Below are 19,697 nucleotides of genomic sequence, written 5' to 3'. Positions count from 1 at the left end.
ACACATGGCAAAAGAGGGCGTGGCCTGATGGTGGGGGACTTTTATACACAGGGGAATGGGGGGCGGAGGAGGACCACAATTAATGGGATATAAGTGGGGAGGGGCGGGAGGAAGGACTGACCAGCAAAGAGACCACCAGGGCTAACACTTAGGGGGGAAAAAGGGGAAGACCTTGAGGTCATAGGATACAAATCATGTGAACAGTGCAAATTACCAAAACACCCAGTGCAAACAACTAAATAACTATTTAGTGCAAGACAACACTTGTGTGACATTCAGGTGGAGCCTTCTCACCCCAACTACTCTTCTCAGAAACCCTGTACTATGACACAATTATTTATGTGGATTAGAAACAACATGTTGGGGCTGGTTTGGGGACTGGAGTCTGGGTTTTTTGGACAGGTGTTACGGCAGATCAGTATTCAAACTTCAACGTGCAATATGTTAGTTATTTTGCATTCTGGAGTGCTATTTATGGTTATTTTGCAATTACATAATACCCACAAATGTAAGTTGAAATGAAGAAGTATCTCCCTCGCTAATTTTCGTAAGATAGATAATGATTTTTTATTTTAAGTTAGTACCAACCTTCTTTTATATTTACATTTATGAAAGCTATATCTAATAAACTTTATCTTTCTTCTTTTAGTCCAGTGGGAATACAAAGTTAGAATGCAATGCAGTTGAGGCATCTGTATTGTAAAGAAATCATCAAGAGAGCAATAGCTTTTTAGCTATTTCAAAAAATTTATAATCAAAACAGTTCAGTAACACAATAGGCTTGTTCTGTTTTTAATGGATCATTAATGTTGGCTTATTGACTCCTAATTAACTGATTTTTCTTAATATTTAAATTTTTATCATTTAGAGGAGGAAAGGACACCATGTTAAGCATAAAGACATGGGAAAAAGCCAAGCTCTTAAAACATCTGCATCTGTACTGTAAAACAATGCCTATTTCAGGTTTTTATGGACTTAAAAGTGCTGAAGTGAATGTCTTTGGGTCTTTGGTGATTTACAGGTGCACAGCATGTACAATAATGCTTTTATCTGTTTCTGTCTTGTTTCCAGATTGTCTGTCAAGCTTGTTCATCAAACAAACATGGCTTAGACTATATGAAAAACCAGCCAGCTAGAGTATGTGATCATTGCTTCGGGGAGCTACAAAAGCAAGGTAAAGAAAATCTTCACAAACTGTGTCTTACTTTTGTGGCCTTTATAACATGGTATATGTGTGCCTCCTCTTTACTGCTGGGTTTGAGTGCTTAATTCTGCTTGTGCTTGAGAAATGATAGGCACCTGTGAGTCTAAGCCAAACAAGTTTCTGTGCAGCAAGTTAAGAAATGAATTTGCAATGGGCTCTTTCTTCCAGAAACATGTGTGCCTTTACCCTTTGGTAATGACATGTAGCTTATGTTGCTTTCCTTTTGAGGTAACAAGTGTTACATTGCTTTTCATTAATCACAGGATACAAGTGTACATTAGAGTTCTCACAGCTTATCCTGACCTCCCAGCAGTTCATGTGTACTTTTACACTCTTTAACTTGCTCGTCTGTAAACTTCATTTTTGCCAGCTGAGCTGCTGAGATGGCTAAAGTTCTGGGGCTCTGTAGAGACACAGGCCTTAATCTTTCTGAAGGTGAGTCTCTTCAGGTCTATAAACTGGCCTCAAGCCACTCTCAAGCCTCAGCTCATATGGAATTCAAGAATTTAGCATATCTGTACCTCAGTTCTGAAAGCAAACTCCTAACCATTGCCTACTGAATACTGGCAATATGGAATTCAAAATAAAACACCACAGCTAGAGCAGTTTTCACTGGAACACTTTCAGAGAATGTGGTGCCTAGTGGAAAGCAATGGCTGGATAGCCTAATGGTAATAACATTTGCTTAAAGATGAGATCCAGGCTCAGTGTCCTCATCCTGAGAAAACTCCAGTACATCTCTTTGAAGAAGCTTCATATCATTCTGCGGAAACAAGTGTAAAATCAATGGAAGCACCTCCCAGTGAGGCAGGAATCCAGTCCCATCTCTCAAGACTTGCTGTGAACTAAATCGAAATACTCGAGTATAATGAGCTGTAAACAGACTGAAAGAGCTTTCTGGTCCCCTTCCCTCAGCAGAGGCTCCAGTGTGACATGAGCTCTCTGGGGTATCAGGAAATCTGTGGTGCCCGGTGAAATGATAAAGCTCTGGATCCCAGCATGCTGGAGGTGACATTTCCAATGGGGGTGTGGAAAGCAGCATGGGTAATCCAGGAAATGACAGTGGGAGCCTGGGGTGATGGGAAGGCCACTGTCTGAACCACCTGCAAGTGTCTGCGCTGGGCACTAGAGGCTGCTGTGCTGCAGGCCATTGCAGCTGCCTGGAGCGGGGAAAAGGGCTGGGGAGCAGGTGCACTACAGCTGGCAATCACATTGCTCTCCTGCTCTTCTCCTTATTATCTCAGAGCATCGCCGAGTTCAGGGCCAGCTCTAGAAGCAGACTTTATGAAAGCACTCATTCCAAGTGCAGCTGTAAAAAAAGGTGGCGGGTGTTGCTAGAAAAAGGAGTTTTGAAGAGGTGAAGTGTTGCATAAGTCTTCCAAGAGAGATGAGTAACTGCCTGTGGCAGTGGAGAAAGACAGCAAGTGCTGGGAAATGGGAACGTCCAGAAGTGTGTGTGTGTGTGCTGGAAGAGGAACATCCCTATTGAATAAGGTTGAGAAATTAACAGATGTAGAGAATTGAAAGATAAAGTACAGAAAACATAGAGGATAGCTGTAAAAATTTGCTGCGATTTTTAAGACTTAATTTTCGCCCTCTTTATGAGCAAAGGCAGTTCAACACCCAGAAAACAGACTTTGAAAACAAATTTGTTTAGTTTTAAACTTCTTGTGGTTTTTTTTTAGTATGATTGTGATTTGGGGGATTCTAACTCATGGTGATGATAATACTGAAAAGTTAATTCAGTGCTGAATTTCATGTGAGTAGGTGTTACTATTGTAACCCTACAATCTGAACCAAAATGCCAGCTGTTTTTAAGAAGAAAAGTCCAAGAATTAATTGCCTGTGTTTAGTCATCTGTGACATGAAATCAATATATTCATCCTGTGCATTTTAGATAACCAGTGCACTCCTAAGAGCGGATCCCCAGTCAACCATAAATCTCCATCAAGTGCCTTGTCTACAGTATTGCAAAGTATTCCCTCTGGAAGAAAGCAGAAAAAAATTCCTGCAGCCCTCAAAGAAGTAAGTGTTTTATTGGTCAAAAGTGGTACCTTCTTGGTGTTATATCATCAATATTAAGAGTGGGGGGAAAAAAACCTGTATTTTAACCATCTTACCTAGAATCAGAATGTGTCTCTGAGGTTTGGGCCTTAGTTTTAAAAAGGCAGGGACATGAACAATGGAGCACTGTGTAAACTGCATGAGCACCTGTGAGACTGTGATTCAGAGCTATAGTTAAAATTGTAATTTCTTTCTTTCTTTCCCGTGTTTCCCTGAATTGTGATTTATCACTGTACAACAGTCCTACAAGACTCCTACACCAATTCAGCTCTTGGTATCTGATTAGGTAGGGTAGAGTAACCATGCTTACTGTAGGTCTTGGGAATGGGAAGAAGTGATTTTTCAGCAGGTTTGCTGATGACACCGAGCTGTGTGTTGCAGTCCACACACCAGAGGGAAGGGGTGCCATCCAGAGGGACCTGGATAGGCATGAGAGATGGGTCTATGGGAACCTCACAAAATTCAACAAGTCCAAGCCAAAATCCTGCAGGGAAATCCCAAGCACAGATACAGGCTGAATGGGGAATGGATTCATGCCAGCTCTGGAGAGAAAGAGCTGGGGCTGTTTGTGGGTGAAAAGATCGATATAAATTGGCAATTTGCACTTGCAGCCCAGAAAACCAGGGCTGCATCCAAAGCAGCGTGGCTAGCAGGGTGAGGGAGGAGATTCTGCCCCTCTGCTCTGCTCTGCTCTGGTGAGACCCCACCTGCAGTATAACTCTGGGGTCCCCAATGCAATAAGGACATAGACCTGCTGGAATGAGTCCAGAGGAGGGCTGAAGCACCTCTCCTAATAGAACAGGCTGTGAGACTTGGGATTGTTCAGTCTGAAGAAGAGAAGGCTCCAGGGAGATTTTGGAGCAGCCTTCCAGCACCAGAAGAGGGGCCTACAAGAAATCTGGAGAGGGACTTTTTACAAGAGCATGTAGTGATAGGACAAAGGGGACCCATCATAAGTTGAAGGAGGGTAGGTTTAGATTAGATACCAGGAAGAAATTCTTTACTGTAAGGGTGGTGAGGAACTGGAACAGGTTACCCAAAAAAGGGTTGTGGACTCTCCATCCCTGGAAGTGTACAAGACCAGACTAGATGGGGCTTTAAGCCATCTAAGCTATAGGGGAAGGTGTCCCTGTCCATGACAGAGAGTTGAAATGAGATGATCTTTAAGGTCTCTTCAAAGACTTTAAAGATCCAAACCACTCTGATCCTATGATTCTTCTTATATAGGAATCTGTGTTCTCCAGCTGTATGTTTTCCTCAGTGTTTCAGCTCTCTCTTGTCCGGTTGTATCCAACTTAATTTCCATTCTTCATTTACTGGAAACCTCTCTTTCAGACCAGATAAATGGTAGCAGGCAAAATAATTTTTCTTTCATCCACCTGAGTTAGTTAGCAACATTAACCTGAGATCAGGTAAGAATTTCAGTTTCTGACAGGCAGGGCTCTGGAAATCTGTTAAAAAAAAAAAAAAAGCTGTACTGTGAAATCTTAGGGTTTGTTGATTGATTTTTTTTTCCCTCTTCAGGTTTCAGCAAATACAGAAGACTCTACAATGAGTGGCTACCTACACAGATCTAAGGGCAGTAAGAAACCATGGAAACACCTGTGGTTTGTTATAAAAAATAAGGTGCTATACACATATGCTGCTAGTGAGGTAAGAGCCCATATTAGAAACTAAATATCCAATGATAATACTGTCTTTGTAACAAAGTTGTTTATTCTTATGATCTAGAAAAAAAGCTATAAAATTACATCACCTTAGATGATTTGATCTGATTGTGATGCAGTATTTTGAAAAGGCCCAGTGAGCTTGATACCATAATATATTGATATAGCTATGGTGTTTCTGATTCCAGATCTAGCTTTGACTACCTCTCCATTGCACACCATTGCTCAGTTGCAGGTATTCTCTGAGTCAGTTGAATAGATCTATTTGCATGCATCACAGTACTAGTGTACTAGTGGCATAGGCAACATTATAAAAGCATCTTGAACTATCTAGTTCTGCAGTTCCATAAGGTATTTTGAATGCTTACAAAAGGAGTAAACTAAATCTCTTTACTTCTCCTGAAACTGTTGTCTTCAGCCTGGAGTTGTTATTTGATATAAAAGAAATGCATCTTATGTTATGGCATTTGATTATTTAGAATGAGTAGTCCTATTGCAGTGTGGAATAATCTCTAAAATATATATATATGTGTGTGTGTGTGTGTGTGTGTATGTATATGTGTATATATGGTACATATATAGAGTATCCCAACATGTGCTGAGGATGTATTTTATTGCCTGTTAGAATGTTCTTAGGATCTTTTGTAACAGATATGGATGTATTCCTCTTGGGCTTCAGGTTTTTGTATTGTTTGTTATAGTTTACTACTAGCTTTCAAGAGCAAAATATCCAAACCATTTGTTTAGAGGTATTGCTATCCCTCACTTTCTTTCAAAATGTAAGGCCCAACCTATGCTGGCCATGTAAAGAATTATCCTTTTTCACTCCACGCCACCCCCACTCTAGTTATTTCCTGGTTTGTGCTCAGATTTTTTCCTGGGTTGTTCCTGCCAACCTTTATTTTAGAACTTGGAATTATGTCTAAAACCTGTGATGTTGTTTCCACTACAGCATTGGCAATACTAAAAATAAAACCCAACCCAAGTAGTTCTAAAAAGAGTTTAAATAAGTATGTAGAAAACAATTACTTGTACATCAAGTAGAAAATCATTTTAGAGCATTGTGTTTCTTCTGGCCTTTGCAAAGGAAACTGGCAGAGGTAAAAAAAGAGCAAAGTCTGTGAGTCACCTTAAATTTTCTTTTGCTTTGTTCCTCTGAGATATCAACCTTACAGAGTAGCTTCAATTTGCAGTTCACAATCACAAAATTAACTCTTTCCTGTTTTCTTAAACTGAGGAATATCCATCCTTAGTTTTCATCTTGGTGAGCCGTTGCAGGAGACATTATTTAGAGAGTCTAAAGGGAAGGTGCAGTGTTGCCTTGCCCACTTAAGCTGCTTATATTTGTTCCAAGTGATAGAAAGATCAATGGTAAAGAAATCACCTATTAGTGCTATGAAGACCTGAGACAGTAAAACAGAATACTCAGCCTTACACGACTCTTTTCCAATATGAAGAAATGCTGCTGTCACAGGACACTTCTGTTTCACTGTAGAGGCAATTACCAAAGTCTTCACCTGATGTGTCAGTGGTTATGTAAATTTGGGGGGTGTTGGCTAATTTTTTTTCTTCCGTTCATGAGCATTGCAGGACCTTGCCTGCAATGCCTTCCACTGTTTTGGAACTTGCACAGGATAAAAATATGTCTTTCTTTCTTTCCAAGAATGCTGTGTATTGTATTCATTAATAAAAAGACATGAGTATTTAAAAAAAAAAAAAAGGTAACTGAGGTAAATGATGAAGGGTCTTTTCTAGCTGACTATTAGTGAACACTCAGCAACTTGTTTTCCCCAATCCTGTTAATTTCCAGCAAAAGAAAGTGAGATGAGTTTAGCCATTTAAGGATTTGGATCTTGAGTTCAGTGCTTGGGAGCACAGGTTGCCTCTTAGCTTCTCCTTTCAGCATCCTCAGCATACGCAGTAATAGCGTCCTGCTTCACTTCTGAGCTTGCTGCAGAGAGCACTGATGGGCCTGAGCACCAGGGCTTGATGGGCCTCTGGTCTGCTGCCAGGTGGTGGCTGACCTCTTGGTACAAGAAGTCCTTGCCAGGCAGAATGAAGGGACCATGCAGTGAAAGCCAAGGTAGATGCTATCAGGGAAATGAAAAGAGGATCAGCGATGTTGAAGTCTGTGAGGTTTTATTTCCTGTCCCCTGACTCATGCCTGGAGAACATAAAAAGCAGAATTCTATGAGTGTAGGTTTATAACAATTTGTTGTATTGTCTGCTGCAGTGGTATGGTGTGTGAAGTCTAAATGCATGCCTTAGTGTGTCTTACAAGCTCTAATTTTGTATTTTTTCCCTTTTTTCCCTGTTACATAGGATGTGGCAGCATTAGAGAGCCAGCCTTTACTCGGATTCACAGTCAGTGAAGTAAAAGGTGAAAACTCAGAGTCTAGAGTGTTCCATTTACTGCACAAAAACACTTTATTTTACATATTCAAGGCAGATGATCCCCATTCAGCTCAAAAGTAAGAAACTATTTGAATTTATTTCTGTTACATATTTTCAGAAAATTCAAAAGTGATGAATGTTAATATTCACACATTTAGCATATGTATAAAAGATCCATATTATATCATAAGTAAATGAAAGTTTTAAATTATTTAAACATAAGGTTCTGGTTTCATTAGGGCTTCTGAAATAAAGGAAGCAGACTCTGTTCTGCAAAAGATTGAGTGTAGAATGAGAAAGTCAAAGATTAAATAAGAAATCTTTCTTTTTCCTTGCCCATTCCTCTCACCCTGGCGTACTCAAGTGAAAATTGAATGTTACCTTTGGATAAATCCAGAAAATGTTTTTAAGAATTCACTGATACGGTCCTTTTTTAATTTCACCTGTTCATATTAGTTAATCAATATATGGCAGTGAAAAATAAAGCAAACACTAAAACTTGGGGGCCAAGGTTTGAAGTGGGTAAGCTGATGCCCATGAGCACCTAGACATGCACTCTGACCAAAAGCTTGCATTCAAAGAGCATTCACACAAGCTGTTTCATTTCAAGTGCTGTCTGGACTTGGAGTCACATTTATCAAGCTATGTATGGTGTTGGTTTCATGTAAAATAACCTGGAAGCTTGGTCATTAATCAGTGGAAAACATTCATCACATGATTCATAAAGTAAGCTAGAAACAAGCATAAAAGAAATACATGCAAGCTATCTTTCTTACATGCCTCTCTTATCTGACTGGTTTCATTGCCATTTCCCCAAATGAATTTTACATTATTAAATAGATTTGATGCACTTACAAGTCCATTATTAGTACTTAAACATTCAAATGGATGCAGGTTTAGTTTTCTGCAAATAGGAACATTCTAAAAACAAAGTGTCCAATACAACAGGAAATTTTGAACAGCTGAGAATGTGCTTAATGACATTTCTCTACAGAAGAAAATCTGGAAGTCTTTTTTTTGATTTTTGGGAGTATTTTGTGCAGATGTGCATAAATGCTTCTTTGTTAATTAAGATACTATCCTGTTGTTTCCCCTGTGTCCTCATTTGTACTATATAAAACAAACAAAAAAAACCCCAGGCATTCAATAGGTTTATTTTTCTACTCAGACAAATGGCTTTTCTCATCAGAAGAAAGCTTGAAATTGGACATAGTGTATTTTGCTGAGGTTAGGAATAACATTAAATACTTTGAATTTCAAGCTTTCTCCAAGTATTTAATATCCTTGGGAGATTTATGCTGAACCTTCAGAATAAATGCTGTTTTTACAGCCTTAAAAGGAAAAACAAAAACATGCTGTTGGCCTGTTTGCATCAGTGGACACTATTTTCTCCTGATAGGACCAAAGAAATGCCTGATCTATTTGTCTAAGTGCAATAGTAAATTTTAACAGATGGTTACTTTTCAATGTGGTTTTAAATCCCAGTGCTATGTTCAATGCTTAAGCTGTTTATGAATTTTTTTTTGCATTTGTATTCTACTTTAGTTGTTTTTAATGTATACATGGCAGTAGAAAACACTAAAAATATTAGTGAAAAGTAAGGTAGATGTTTGAGCTGTGTGTGCAGACATGCGTGAGCATGTCATGATTAATATGTTCATGCCAAAAGCTTGAATTCAAAGAACTTGCACACAGCTACAAAATTAAATGCTCAGGGCAAGGGAGAGCCAGCTCTGTGACTAATGTTTAGATACCATGTGAATACCAAGACAGTTTGAATTTCCATGATAAAGATAATTACAGTCTTTGTTTCATTCAGTTCTTCCAAGATTTCCACTCAGGAATAAAATGCTCATTATGTGGGCCTCTTACCTTTACATACATACAGTTCAGCCCTCACTCAGAAAACAGAATTATTTGTTCTGTAGCACTGGAGTGCTTCAGGAAAATTAATTTTTGCATTCTTGAGAAGCTGAAAATGTTTATTACCCTCCTAACCAAGTAGGAAAAGAAACCACGGCTACAGGAAATAAAAGTATCTGAATATTAACTTTGAATTTCCAGTTTGAGAAACCTTGGATCAGCTGTTTGGGGCTTCCCCCAGTGCCCTCTAAGCCCTTTCCTGCCTTTCCATGTGCCATGTGAACTCCCCCCTCAGCCCCAGCAGTCCTTGGCTTTTACCTGCTGCGGAAGCAGAGAGCGTGGGTTATGCCAATGGCTGCCTCTGGTACAGCAGCGTCCTGACTCCTCCCAGATCATGTTTGCCCTGAAAAAGAGAAGGAGGTATTGGGGGTCCTGACTCCTCCCAGATCATGTTTGCACTGAAAAAGAGAAGGAGGTACTGGGGGTCCTGACTCCTCCCAGATCATGTTTGCACTGAAAAAGAGAAGGAGGTACTGGGGGTCCTGACTCCTCCCAGATCATGTTTGCACTGAAAAAGAGAAGGAGGTATTGGGGGTCCTGACTCCTCCCAGATCATGTTTGCACTGAAAAAGAGAAGGAGGTACTGGGGGTCCTGACTCCTCCCAGATCATGTTTGCACTGAAAAAGAGAAGGAGGTATTGGGGGTCCTGACTCCTCCCAGATCATGTTTGCACTGAAAAAGAGAAGGAGGTACTGGGGGTTTTGAAAGATATGCAGAACCTTGGCATTGCCTACTTTTTGAGCATTTGATTTCCCAGCTTCACTGGTTCTTCATGCATTTAACTTCAGTATGGGAGAGGTACAGAGAAAAGCTTCTATCAGATGGCCTTGTACCAGGCAGCTTTGTATGGCTGGACTCATTGGATAGACTTTGGTATTTGCACTCACAGCCCAACTGGATGTATGACGTTCCTTCTTGTGTGAATCTGCAGCTAGTGACAGCATTGAGATTTATTCTTTTATCACCTACTTCCTAACTGTGTTTAATTTTCTAACAGGTGGATAGAAGCTTTTCAAGAAGGCACTGTATTATAGCAGTGTCAGCATTGTGTCTGCAAGTTTAAAGGAAAATATCTAAGGATGGTGATAAAACAGACTACAGCAACTGTTCAAAGAAACAGAATCCTGCCATCACAACCTATATAAAATTGTATATTTGTCAGGATTAGGAGTTGTTGCATTTTTAGTGTAAAATAATATTTTTCTAAAGAATTGTATGTATTTCTGTGTTGATACAAAATGTGTTATTTATTAAATTCCAGTGTTTACTTAAATGGGCAGAATTATTTGTGCATTGAAGTCCAAAGTGTCCTCAGAATGGAAGATTGTTGGTCAACAGGTTATGAACTTTATGCTTTATTAAAAAAAAACCCCAAACCCACAAGCCAGATTTGTTGCAGTTGTACATTTCCTTGTGATTTGTGTATAGGTTCTTGAGTTGCTGATGTTCACTTTGTAATTTGGCAAGAGCAGATTGGTATAGGAATTTCACTGATTTGGGATCTTTGTTGACTATGTAAGCTCCTTTATGAGAAGTTATCTGATATTGATGCTCCTTTCCCTGAGTGGCAGTTGAAGTCTTGTATACCAGCACATTAAAACAGTACAACAAATTCTGTGTTACAAAAACAAAATACGGTTCAATTATTAAAAAACAGAAAATGGAAAAATATTTTAAAAAACAGTTTACAATAACAGGGATAAGGTGCTGGAGCTGTTACAGTACTACAGATGCCAAAGAGACTAAATGAGCTATCTTCCAGCAATTGCAAGATGAATTATCTTATGTTACCAGTAATAATTCAGAGTAAAAATACATTTTTGATAATCAAAGACGAGATACTTACTTGTTTCAAAACTTCATGTCAAATGAGTTCTGTACACAATAGGAAACACTGTATTGTATAAACTTTTGTTCAAAGAACACTAAACAAATATGTGCACCCTCCTCTCTGAAAATTTTAAAACTATTGTATATTTAAATATTATGTTTAAACTGGAATTGCCATACCGAGACAACAGAGCTTTTTTAGTGCAGAAGGCATTGAAAATGCATACCATTCTTTGAAATACCTTTTGTTTACAATATGATTTGTTCTGTTTGACACTTTAAAACAGAATTCAGCTTTAGGTGTTTGGGTTTTGGGGGTTTTTTTCATGAAGAAAGTCATCAGTATACCTCATTAGGAAATACTTACTGATGATTCTGGTGCATTTAGTCTATTTAACTTCTAAAAAATGTTAACACTGTAATAGCATAAATGGAACTAGAACTATGAAACCCACATGAAAGAAAGCCATTTTTATGTCAAATGCAATGCATTTGTAGTCAGTTAATTTTACTGTAAGAAACACTTGTTATAGTCCCCTGAATCAAGCTAGTTGTAGTAACAAATTAAGATAAATTAACTTTTAATTAATAGTTTGAATTCTACGTTAATAGCTGTTCTGTGACCTCACAGCAGAAAGAAAAGAGATGGTAGAATAGTTCATATTCATCACAAAAAGGCCAAGAATGATAATGCAAACCAAAATTCTCTTATTCCCTCAATATACCTCAAGATCAGGTCCAAGATACTAACAGAGCTCTGAAGAAGCTTAATTTCCAAGAGCTGCTCTAAAGTTAATAGTGGGCTTGGAAGTCAAATTCTTAATATTAACTATACAAGAAATTTCATTGACTTCCAGCATTTCAGTAGAGTACCTTATGAATCAGGGACTTAAGGCTGTAGATCTGACTTCCCTCAGAAATGCCAGAGATTTGTCCAGATAGTGTTGGAAATGCAGTAGGAGTCTGATCAAAGCCTTTATTCTCCTCTATTGTAATACAAACGTGCTAAATGAAAAAGGGCTTTTACTTAATTTTCAAAAACAACTGCTGACTGAAGCTAAGTAAATTATTACCATGTCTCTTCAGGGTGATTTCTGACATGATTTTTACTGTATCCAAAATAAGACTGGTATCAATATAACATAGATGTGATGTGTCTCTTCTAGTTTATAGTATCAAAAGGAAGAGCTTCTTCATATTTTCATAGGGACTGCACACCAATGAAGATGGCAAGTCATGAAGCAGCAAATGAATCAGAAATTTGGCTAGGAGCATTAATTTCAGTTTATGCTTTGATATTTTCCCTGCTGCAAAACAGAGCAATAAAAGTCAAAACACACTGAGTAAGGTGCCCAAGTTCTGCTTCACGTGGTGTTAAACTACCTCTGGAGGATTTGGTGCAGAGGGAGAAAATAGTTTAAAGGGTTCTGTGGAAATCAGAGAACTTCCAGAAGTGGTTGATCAATCAAAAAATTTGTGACATAAATAGACTGGAACAGAGCCTTATAAACAGTAGTGTACATATTGCAGTCACATTCTGTGTGAAATAAATTGTCTTTGTAAACGTGTTTGAATATTTCTTTTCCTCACTCCTGCATTAGTGCTTTGTGTCATATGAAGAACCCACAACACAAGCATTTTCATAACATTTTCAGATGATGGTTGCTTTTCAAACTTGCTCTATTTCTCCAGTTTACCTCCCAATTTGATTTATTACCATCAAAAGTAAAATAATCACGTCTTGATTTGGCTAAACACTAAAACAAGATCAGAAGTTTTTAGACACGTGCTACCTCTTCTTATAAGAATCTATAGTTTCTAATCAATTTAAGATTGGTTAGTAGAACGAGACAATTGGTTAGCATTGTCTCATTCAATGCTAATGAGACAAACATTTGCATTGAATATTACTTCTAACATTTTTATTCACAGATATATTAAAGCTTCTAGAATCTTGAATTCTCTTTAACTTAAAACTGTGTGCCCAAAGGACTTAAAACAATCTGAGCAGCTGTGGAACACATTTTACTAAATATTTTGTGCATGGAAACTCAATTGCTCAACTATGTTTATTACATCATAATGTAAAGAGATGTCTGGAAAGACACATTCAGTGCATTTGTTTGCTGTAACTGCTGTCCCCTATTTACCATCCAATTTGGAGCAGTCCTAAATCATACTGTCTGAATGGAAGAACAGAATTTTTATTTTGTAACTGAAAACAGTTTAAAGTTGTAAATATTCCTGTGGATATTCATCATTTTTGTATAAATAAATTCACATTATTTGAGTCTGCATCTTTTCTTTTAATATTTTCAGATTTTATGTATTATGTAATTTGTGTGTTCAATGATTTCCAGCAGAATTTGTTGCCATTACCTGCACATCAGTCTTACTTTAAAAACCATTCCAAAGAATTAAGGGGGTTAAGTCTATGTGAAGGTCAGTTGAAAGGTGTTACATTAATCATCCTTTTGCAAAATGTAGTTCTGCTGTGTCAGTCAAAGTATGCCTGAATCCCAGCTTCTGTTGGCCTTGGGTCCTGCACGTGGGTCAGAACAATCCCAGCAGGCTTGGGGCAGGCAGAGTGTCTGGAAAAGGACGTGGGAGTGCTGGTCAACAGCAGCTGAAATTGAGCCAGCTGTGCCAAGAAGGCCAGTGGCATGCTGGCCTGGATCAGCAATGCTATGGCCGGCAGGACCAGGGCAGTGACTGTCCCCATGTACTCGGCACTGGTGAGGCCACCACACTCCAAACACCATGCCCAGTTCTGGGCCCCTCACTGCAAGAAAGACTCTGAGGTGCTGGAGTTTGTCCAGAGAAGGATAACGGAGCTGGGGAAGGTCTGGAGCACAAGTCTGATGGGGAGTGGCTGAGGGAGCTGGGGGTGTTTAGTCTGGAGAAAAGGAGGCTTGGGGAGACCTTACTGATCTCTTCAAGCACCTGAAAGGAGGTTGAGGCCAGGTGCTCAGCTTCTTCTCTCAAATAACAAGGAACAGGACAAGAGGCAATGGCTCCAGGTTGCAAAAGGGGAGGTTTAGGTTAGATACTAAGGAAAAACTCTTCATCCTAAGGGTTGCCACGTGCTGGCACAGACTGCCCTGGGAAGCGGAGGACTCACCATCCCTGGGGGTATTTAAAAGGTGTGCAGATGTGGCAGTTTGGGACATGGTTTAAGTGGTGGACTTGGCAGTTACTGGGCTAAAAATTGGACTCAATTATTATCTTAGAGGTCTTTTCCAACCTAAATGATTCTTTAATTCTATAAATATTTTAGCAGGGCATGTAAGGAAGAAATTTTTCTGTTAGGTTAGTTATGCTACTTCCTTATGTATGTTTGAAAGCAGTTTTTTGAAAACTTGCAGTAATAGCAGAAAAGGTTTTGCGTTTCTTTGTGTTGTTGATAGGGACGTATCTCTTGCAATCCTGGCTGACATAGCTGCAGAGGCATGCCTTCGTATACAGATCAAGTATGAATTGGGTCACTTGCTAAAATAAAAAACCAAAGTATGTTTCACCAATTACAGTGGCATTTCTGCTGTACTGAGGATATCATAATACTTGGCTTAAATAAGATTTGGTGCAAATTACTAGGCATTTGTTAAAATAAACTGTGCTAAGCTCCACCATTTATAAAGTGGATGTGCAGCTCAAGCTAGTTTGGGAAGTGACAAGTACTATAAATTGAGAGTGCTGCAACATTTGACACTTAAAGGAATTGCTTAGCAAGTTAATTTTCTGACTTAAAAATTCTTCACTGAGTTCATTTGCATTTGGTGTTTGGGAACGTCTTTGATCAAAAAGCAAAATACTATGCTTGCAAATACCGACTGAACTAGTGATCTCAAGCTAGGGTTTATAGATATAAGTGCAGCTTGTATCCAGGGACTGGGAGTGGGAAGAAAAGAGTAATGGAATTGACAAGATAAGAGCGTGCATAATTTTATTAATGTTAACACATAAATTTGCTTGTATTCTTTGGGGTTTTTTCCTATCACTGCAGCTCAGATGTTGATGCTTATGTCATTTGATTCAGTAGAAATTGCATTAAGTGATCTAAATGATTTTCAGATCATGAAATTGCACATACAGCCCTGGTGACCTAAATGATCTTGAAGTTGCTGCTGATCTCTGACCACAGCTTGACCATCTTCATTGAACAGATGAAAGAGGAAGAAGGGAAAGGCTGTATTTTAAATATAAAACTCTTACTTAAAATCAAGCTAATTAAAATAATTACCATAAACAAAGTAAGTAGCTAACACAACTTTGGCCTAAACAGATGTTGAGACTGAGCCAGAGCAGCAGCAAGTTGTTCCTGTGGCACAGCCCCAGCAGGAGCAGGCACGCATTGGCAGCCAGGCCATTGCCTTCCCAAGAGCTGTCCAGGGCACTGTTGACATTTAAGGATGGAACTTGCTCCTGCCATGCAGGCAAAGCACAGCTCCTCCAGACTCAGCTGGCTGAACTGATACAGTGACTGCAAGGCGCTGCGTGTGCCTCTGTCATGCTGCATGTTTCCAACCCAGTCTGCCAGTCTTGCCTATGGCTCTGCCTCAGCCAGGAGAGCCCACCAAGCTCCCCAGAGCCCAAATGCTGTGCTGGGATCTTCATTGAACACCTGGGATGTTCAGTGCTGCTTGCTCCCATTTCCCGGCAGGGAACTGCAGTGGGGTTTGGAGACTTGTGCTCTCCACTCAATGGGCACAACACAAGAACTGTGCTCAGTTTTGGACCCCTCACTCTAAAAAGGAGCATCCAGAGGTGGTCAACAAGGTTCATGAAGGGTCTTGAAAACAAGCTTCATGAGGAAGGCATGAGGGAGCTGGGTTTGTTTAGTCTCAAGAAGAGGAGGCTTAGGAGGGCCCTCATGGCTCCCTCACAACTACCTGTAGTTGTATACTGAGGTGAGGGACTGGTCTCTTCTACCGTGCCTGCAGTGAGAGAACTAAAGGGGTGCCTTTAAGTGGTCCCAGCAAAGATTTCCAGATTAGAAAAAAATCTTTTTTCCATTAGGATGATCGGGCACTGGAATAGGCTGCCCAGGGACGTTGGAGTCACCATGCTCGGAGGTGTTTTAAGATGCGTCGGGATGTGGCGCTGGCTGGTGTGGTGTAGGTGTTACAGTGGCTGGACGGGGCGATCCTGAAGGTCCGTTCGGACCGCGATGCCCGTGTGCTCCCAGGGCCCTGCCCGCAGGGCTGCGGGCCCGACGGGCGCAGCGCCCGCGCCCGGCCCGGTCCGGTCCCGTTAGCGGCCGCTGCCCAGGGCCCCGCCCTCACCGCCGCGCGCCCGGGCGCAGGCGCAGAGCCCGCGGCGGGGCGGGGTCGAGCGGCGGCGGAGGCGGGGTCGCGAACTCTGACCCCCGGGAGCCGGAGCCGCACCGCAGCCAAAGAGACCCGCCGGACCGGCTACCGGGCCCGCCAGGTGAGAGACAGACCCCCGGCAGCCGAGAGGCGCCCCCCGTAGCGGGCGCGGCCCGGCGGCGGGAGCACGGGGAGCGGGGGCGGCCGCGCTGTAACGGTGCGGGCCCGCGCGGCTCCCGGCCGCCACCGCTGCGGAACGTGCAGCGGAGCGCGCCCGCCCCGCCCCGGGGCCCGGCCCGGCCCCGGGCGGCCCCGCGCCCCCCGACCTTTCACCTACAGGAACCGCTTGCGTGTCCCGCCGCCCCGCATCCGGGCGGCGCCGCCCGCCGCTTCCCGCGGGAGCCGGGCAGAGGAGCCGCGGGGGGAGGCGGCGGCGGGCGATGCCCCCTCATGCTGGGCCCCGGCCCCGCGCAGCCATTTTGTGCGGAGCGCCGCGGCGGGGGCGGGCACGGCGCTGGCTCCGCGCCCCCGCCCCGTGAACCGGCGGGCAGGGGAGATGCGAGGGCAGAGAGGTGGTGGGGAGGGCCGGGGACGGAGGGCTCCGGCGTTGCGCTACAGCTTGGCTTCGACGCCTCTCCCTTTCCGTCTCCCGAGCCCTGCGCGGGGGGTGACCCTGAGCTTCCCCGAACCCCCCGGCCACTCTCTGCCGGCCGGCGGCCCCGCCGGTTCGCCCCTCTTGTATATCCCTGGCGGCTCTCTGGGTTTATTTGGGTTAAGGTAGTATGTCCTGAATAACAGCCGGTATTGTTTTTATAGGGTCAGATGACCCTGTTTCTGTTCCTCCTTATCGCTGGGTAGAGTATTTCTTCGAAGCTGCGGACTTTGTGGAGTCTTTATTTTTTCTTTGTTGCCATGTATTGCTTTAAGTGCAAGAAGCACGGCCGCATTCCCCGGATTGCGCTTACGTTTGCAGTCTGTGGAGGGAATAGAGGAGATGCCATGTATTGTGCAGGTGAATTTACGCAAGAGAAGAGGGAAAAAATCTTGATAGTGGTTTCACTGAAAGATGAGTGTGTGGACATGATTCTTGAAAAACCAAGTTAGGCATTCATACTTATGTGAAATCTCTGATTTGAAACTACTAGTGTCAGCAGAGTGGACTTGGGAGAGCAGGAAGAGCTCCATCCACGCTTGTCATGGAAAAATAATATGGGGAAAAATTCAAGTAGTTTTTTATAGGACACCTTCCTGGTTTTGGAATCAACGTTATATAAGTAGAAATAGAAGTGTCTGATCAGTGGGAAAACGTTACAATTTCTGTGCCAGTTCAGTGTTAATCTGGTGACTCCAATTTTGTATGGCTTTTTCTGTAAGGTATTTTGCTCAGAATAATTCCATTAATATTGTCCCCACCCCCTTTAGTCCATGGTTGGCAACTGTGACATGAGATGTCCAACAGAGCATTTAGCCCAAGGCTTGCTTCTTGCTGTTCAGCTTTACTCAGGACACTTGTTTGAGTGAAGTCTTAAGGTCTATGAAATGTTTGCCTGATTCTCTCTATAACTCTTTCTCCAGAGATATTGCTGAAGCTCTCTTATCACAGGACTAAGTGTTTTCATGTGATGGTGGTCAGCTGTATGTGTGCACGTGTGTGATAATACAAGGAAGGTAACTGAGGTCACCCAGAGGGCTGTGCAGTCCTCCACTGCTTCTGCACTTCCTGTGCACTGCTCTGAAGGGTTGGGCACCACTCGCTAAGGCTGCTCATTCTGCAACATACAGAAAGAGGCTCACAGTAGATAAACTAGATAGCTTTAACTCTTCTTCTCAATTATTATTAATGTTTCTGGTTTTTCTCACTGGTTGTGTTTTCTTGTGAAATGTACTCATGAAGGGAACAAGTTTCAGAGGAGTTCTGATAGCCTTAAGAATAGTTATATCCCAGGTTAGATTGTGGGATAGGAGGGGTTTTTTGTTTGGGGTTTTCATGGTTCTTGGTGCTTTTTTAAAGCCTGCCTTTATTTTTCAGTTTAAGATTCTTAGCCTGGGAAGAGAAAGCCCTAAGCAACATGTGTAAGTCTGAAGCTGACATTGTTTTGGGGGAAAAGGGGTTGAACTGGATGACCTCCAAAAGTACCTTTCAACATTAATTATTTCATGATTGTATTGTTATTAAAGGTCAGGGGGAGCAGACAGGTGTGCAGGGAACCAAAACCGAACGAAACCCCACTTATATTGTAGCATGCAGTTCTATAGCTCCCCTGTGAAATACAGCTACAGAATGCTTATAGCTGATGGTAGTCCAGTAAAACTGACTTTGATCCATAATGTGAAATCTCATATTTACAATAGTAAGATTAGTTTGTTCCCTGTGCTTATACTCAATTTTTGCTTTAATTTATTTATGCTTATTATATTATGTAATTAAAGTTTGTGCAGCCAGTGAGTTTGCTGGAGTTTCCTTGGAGTGAAGGAAAGCAGTCTCCCTGAAGAAAGTAATTTGTGTCTAATGTGTGGGTCAAAAAAATCTGAAAAAAAGCAATACCTCAAGCTTAAATAAGGAGTTTAACTCTATGTAAGGACTAGAATGGTATCGCATTTTAACTTGTCCGTGTTTGTTCTGCTGGTGGACAAAGTGTGGCTTTCAGCTGGCAGGTGCTGCAGCTGGTACAGGGTGCGTGTGTCTGTCCTGCTTCAGCAGCCATCCTGGCTTAAGTACTTTTAATTGTAACCTTTGCTAGCCTGAGTTATTTTGGCTGATGGAGATCAGGGAGCCTGTGGTGGGTTTAACATCCCCTGTGAAGCAGCCGTAATCTGCTGGGGAGGGTTGCCCACAGGCTCTGGCTGGCACAACTCTCTGCTTTTTGTCACACACAGGCTGCAGTGTGCAGCCAGCAGTGACCATCAGGGGAAACTAACCTGTACCTGTGTTACTTTCTGGCAAAGTTTTACTTTTTTTTTTTCCCTCTTCAGTGGCCTTTCAAGCTGCTTTTAGCATTTTAAACTTGTGCCTGTACATTACTGGGATAAAGTAACCTGCTGCAAAACAGAATCATATCAGTAGAATTTCTACTGATATAATTCTGTTTTGCAGCAGGTTACTTTATCCCAGTAATATACAAGCACAAGTTTAAAATGATAAAACTGCAGAGGTACATTTAATTAAATTCCTACTCTTGTGTGTGCAGACCTGTCCATATTTTTACCCTTCAGTCATCAGCTTTTAATTCCAGAGATCACTGCATTACTTGTCAAAATCTTCAATCAGCAAAGGATTTATTTTTTTGTAAAACCAAACTCTTTAAAAT

The 19,697-nt window shown here is 41.6% G+C and overlaps 2 protein-coding genes across 8 annotated transcripts in view; both read left to right on the top strand.

Annotated features, from left to right (window-relative positions):
- Positions 1–13,367, top strand: part of FGD6 (FYVE, RhoGEF and PH domain containing 6) — a 73,182-nt gene extending 59,815 nt beyond the window's left edge. For both annotated transcript variants that reach the window (XM_084206510.1, XM_084206509.1), the window contains 5 exons: positions 1,072–1,174; positions 3,102–3,229; positions 4,793–4,921; positions 7,258–7,406; positions 10,251–13,367. In XM_084206510.1, coding sequence (XP_084062636.1) covers positions 1,072–1,174; positions 3,102–3,229; positions 4,793–4,921; positions 7,258–7,406; positions 10,251–10,287 — 546 coding nt within the window. In that variant the 3' untranslated portion in view covers positions 10,288–13,367. The remainder of the gene's footprint in view (positions 1–1,071; positions 1,175–3,101; positions 3,230–4,792; positions 4,922–7,257; positions 7,407–10,250) is intronic.
- Positions 13,368–16,395: 3,028 nt separating this feature from the next.
- The window catches only part of NR2C1 (nuclear receptor subfamily 2 group C member 1), a 47,517-nt gene continuing 44,215 nt past the window's right edge, over positions 16,396–19,697 (top strand). For 2 of the 6 annotated variants that reach the window (XM_084206347.1, XM_084206343.1), the window contains exon 1: positions 16,396–16,510. The gene's annotated coding sequence lies outside the window, so the exon portion shown is untranslated. Of the gene's footprint in view, positions 16,511–18,413; positions 18,463–19,697 lie in introns of those variants that run through there. The other 4 variants (XM_084206344.1, XM_084206346.1, XM_084206348.1 and 1 more) reach the window with 4 other exon arrangements.

The sequence above is a fragment of the Fringilla coelebs genome, assembly GCF_963513975.1.
Source record: "Fringilla coelebs genome assembly, chromosome: 5".
Taxonomy (NCBI): domain Eukaryota; kingdom Metazoa; phylum Chordata; class Aves; order Passeriformes; family Fringillidae; genus Fringilla; species Fringilla coelebs.
This window is presented reverse-complemented; position numbering and strand designations above follow the sequence as displayed.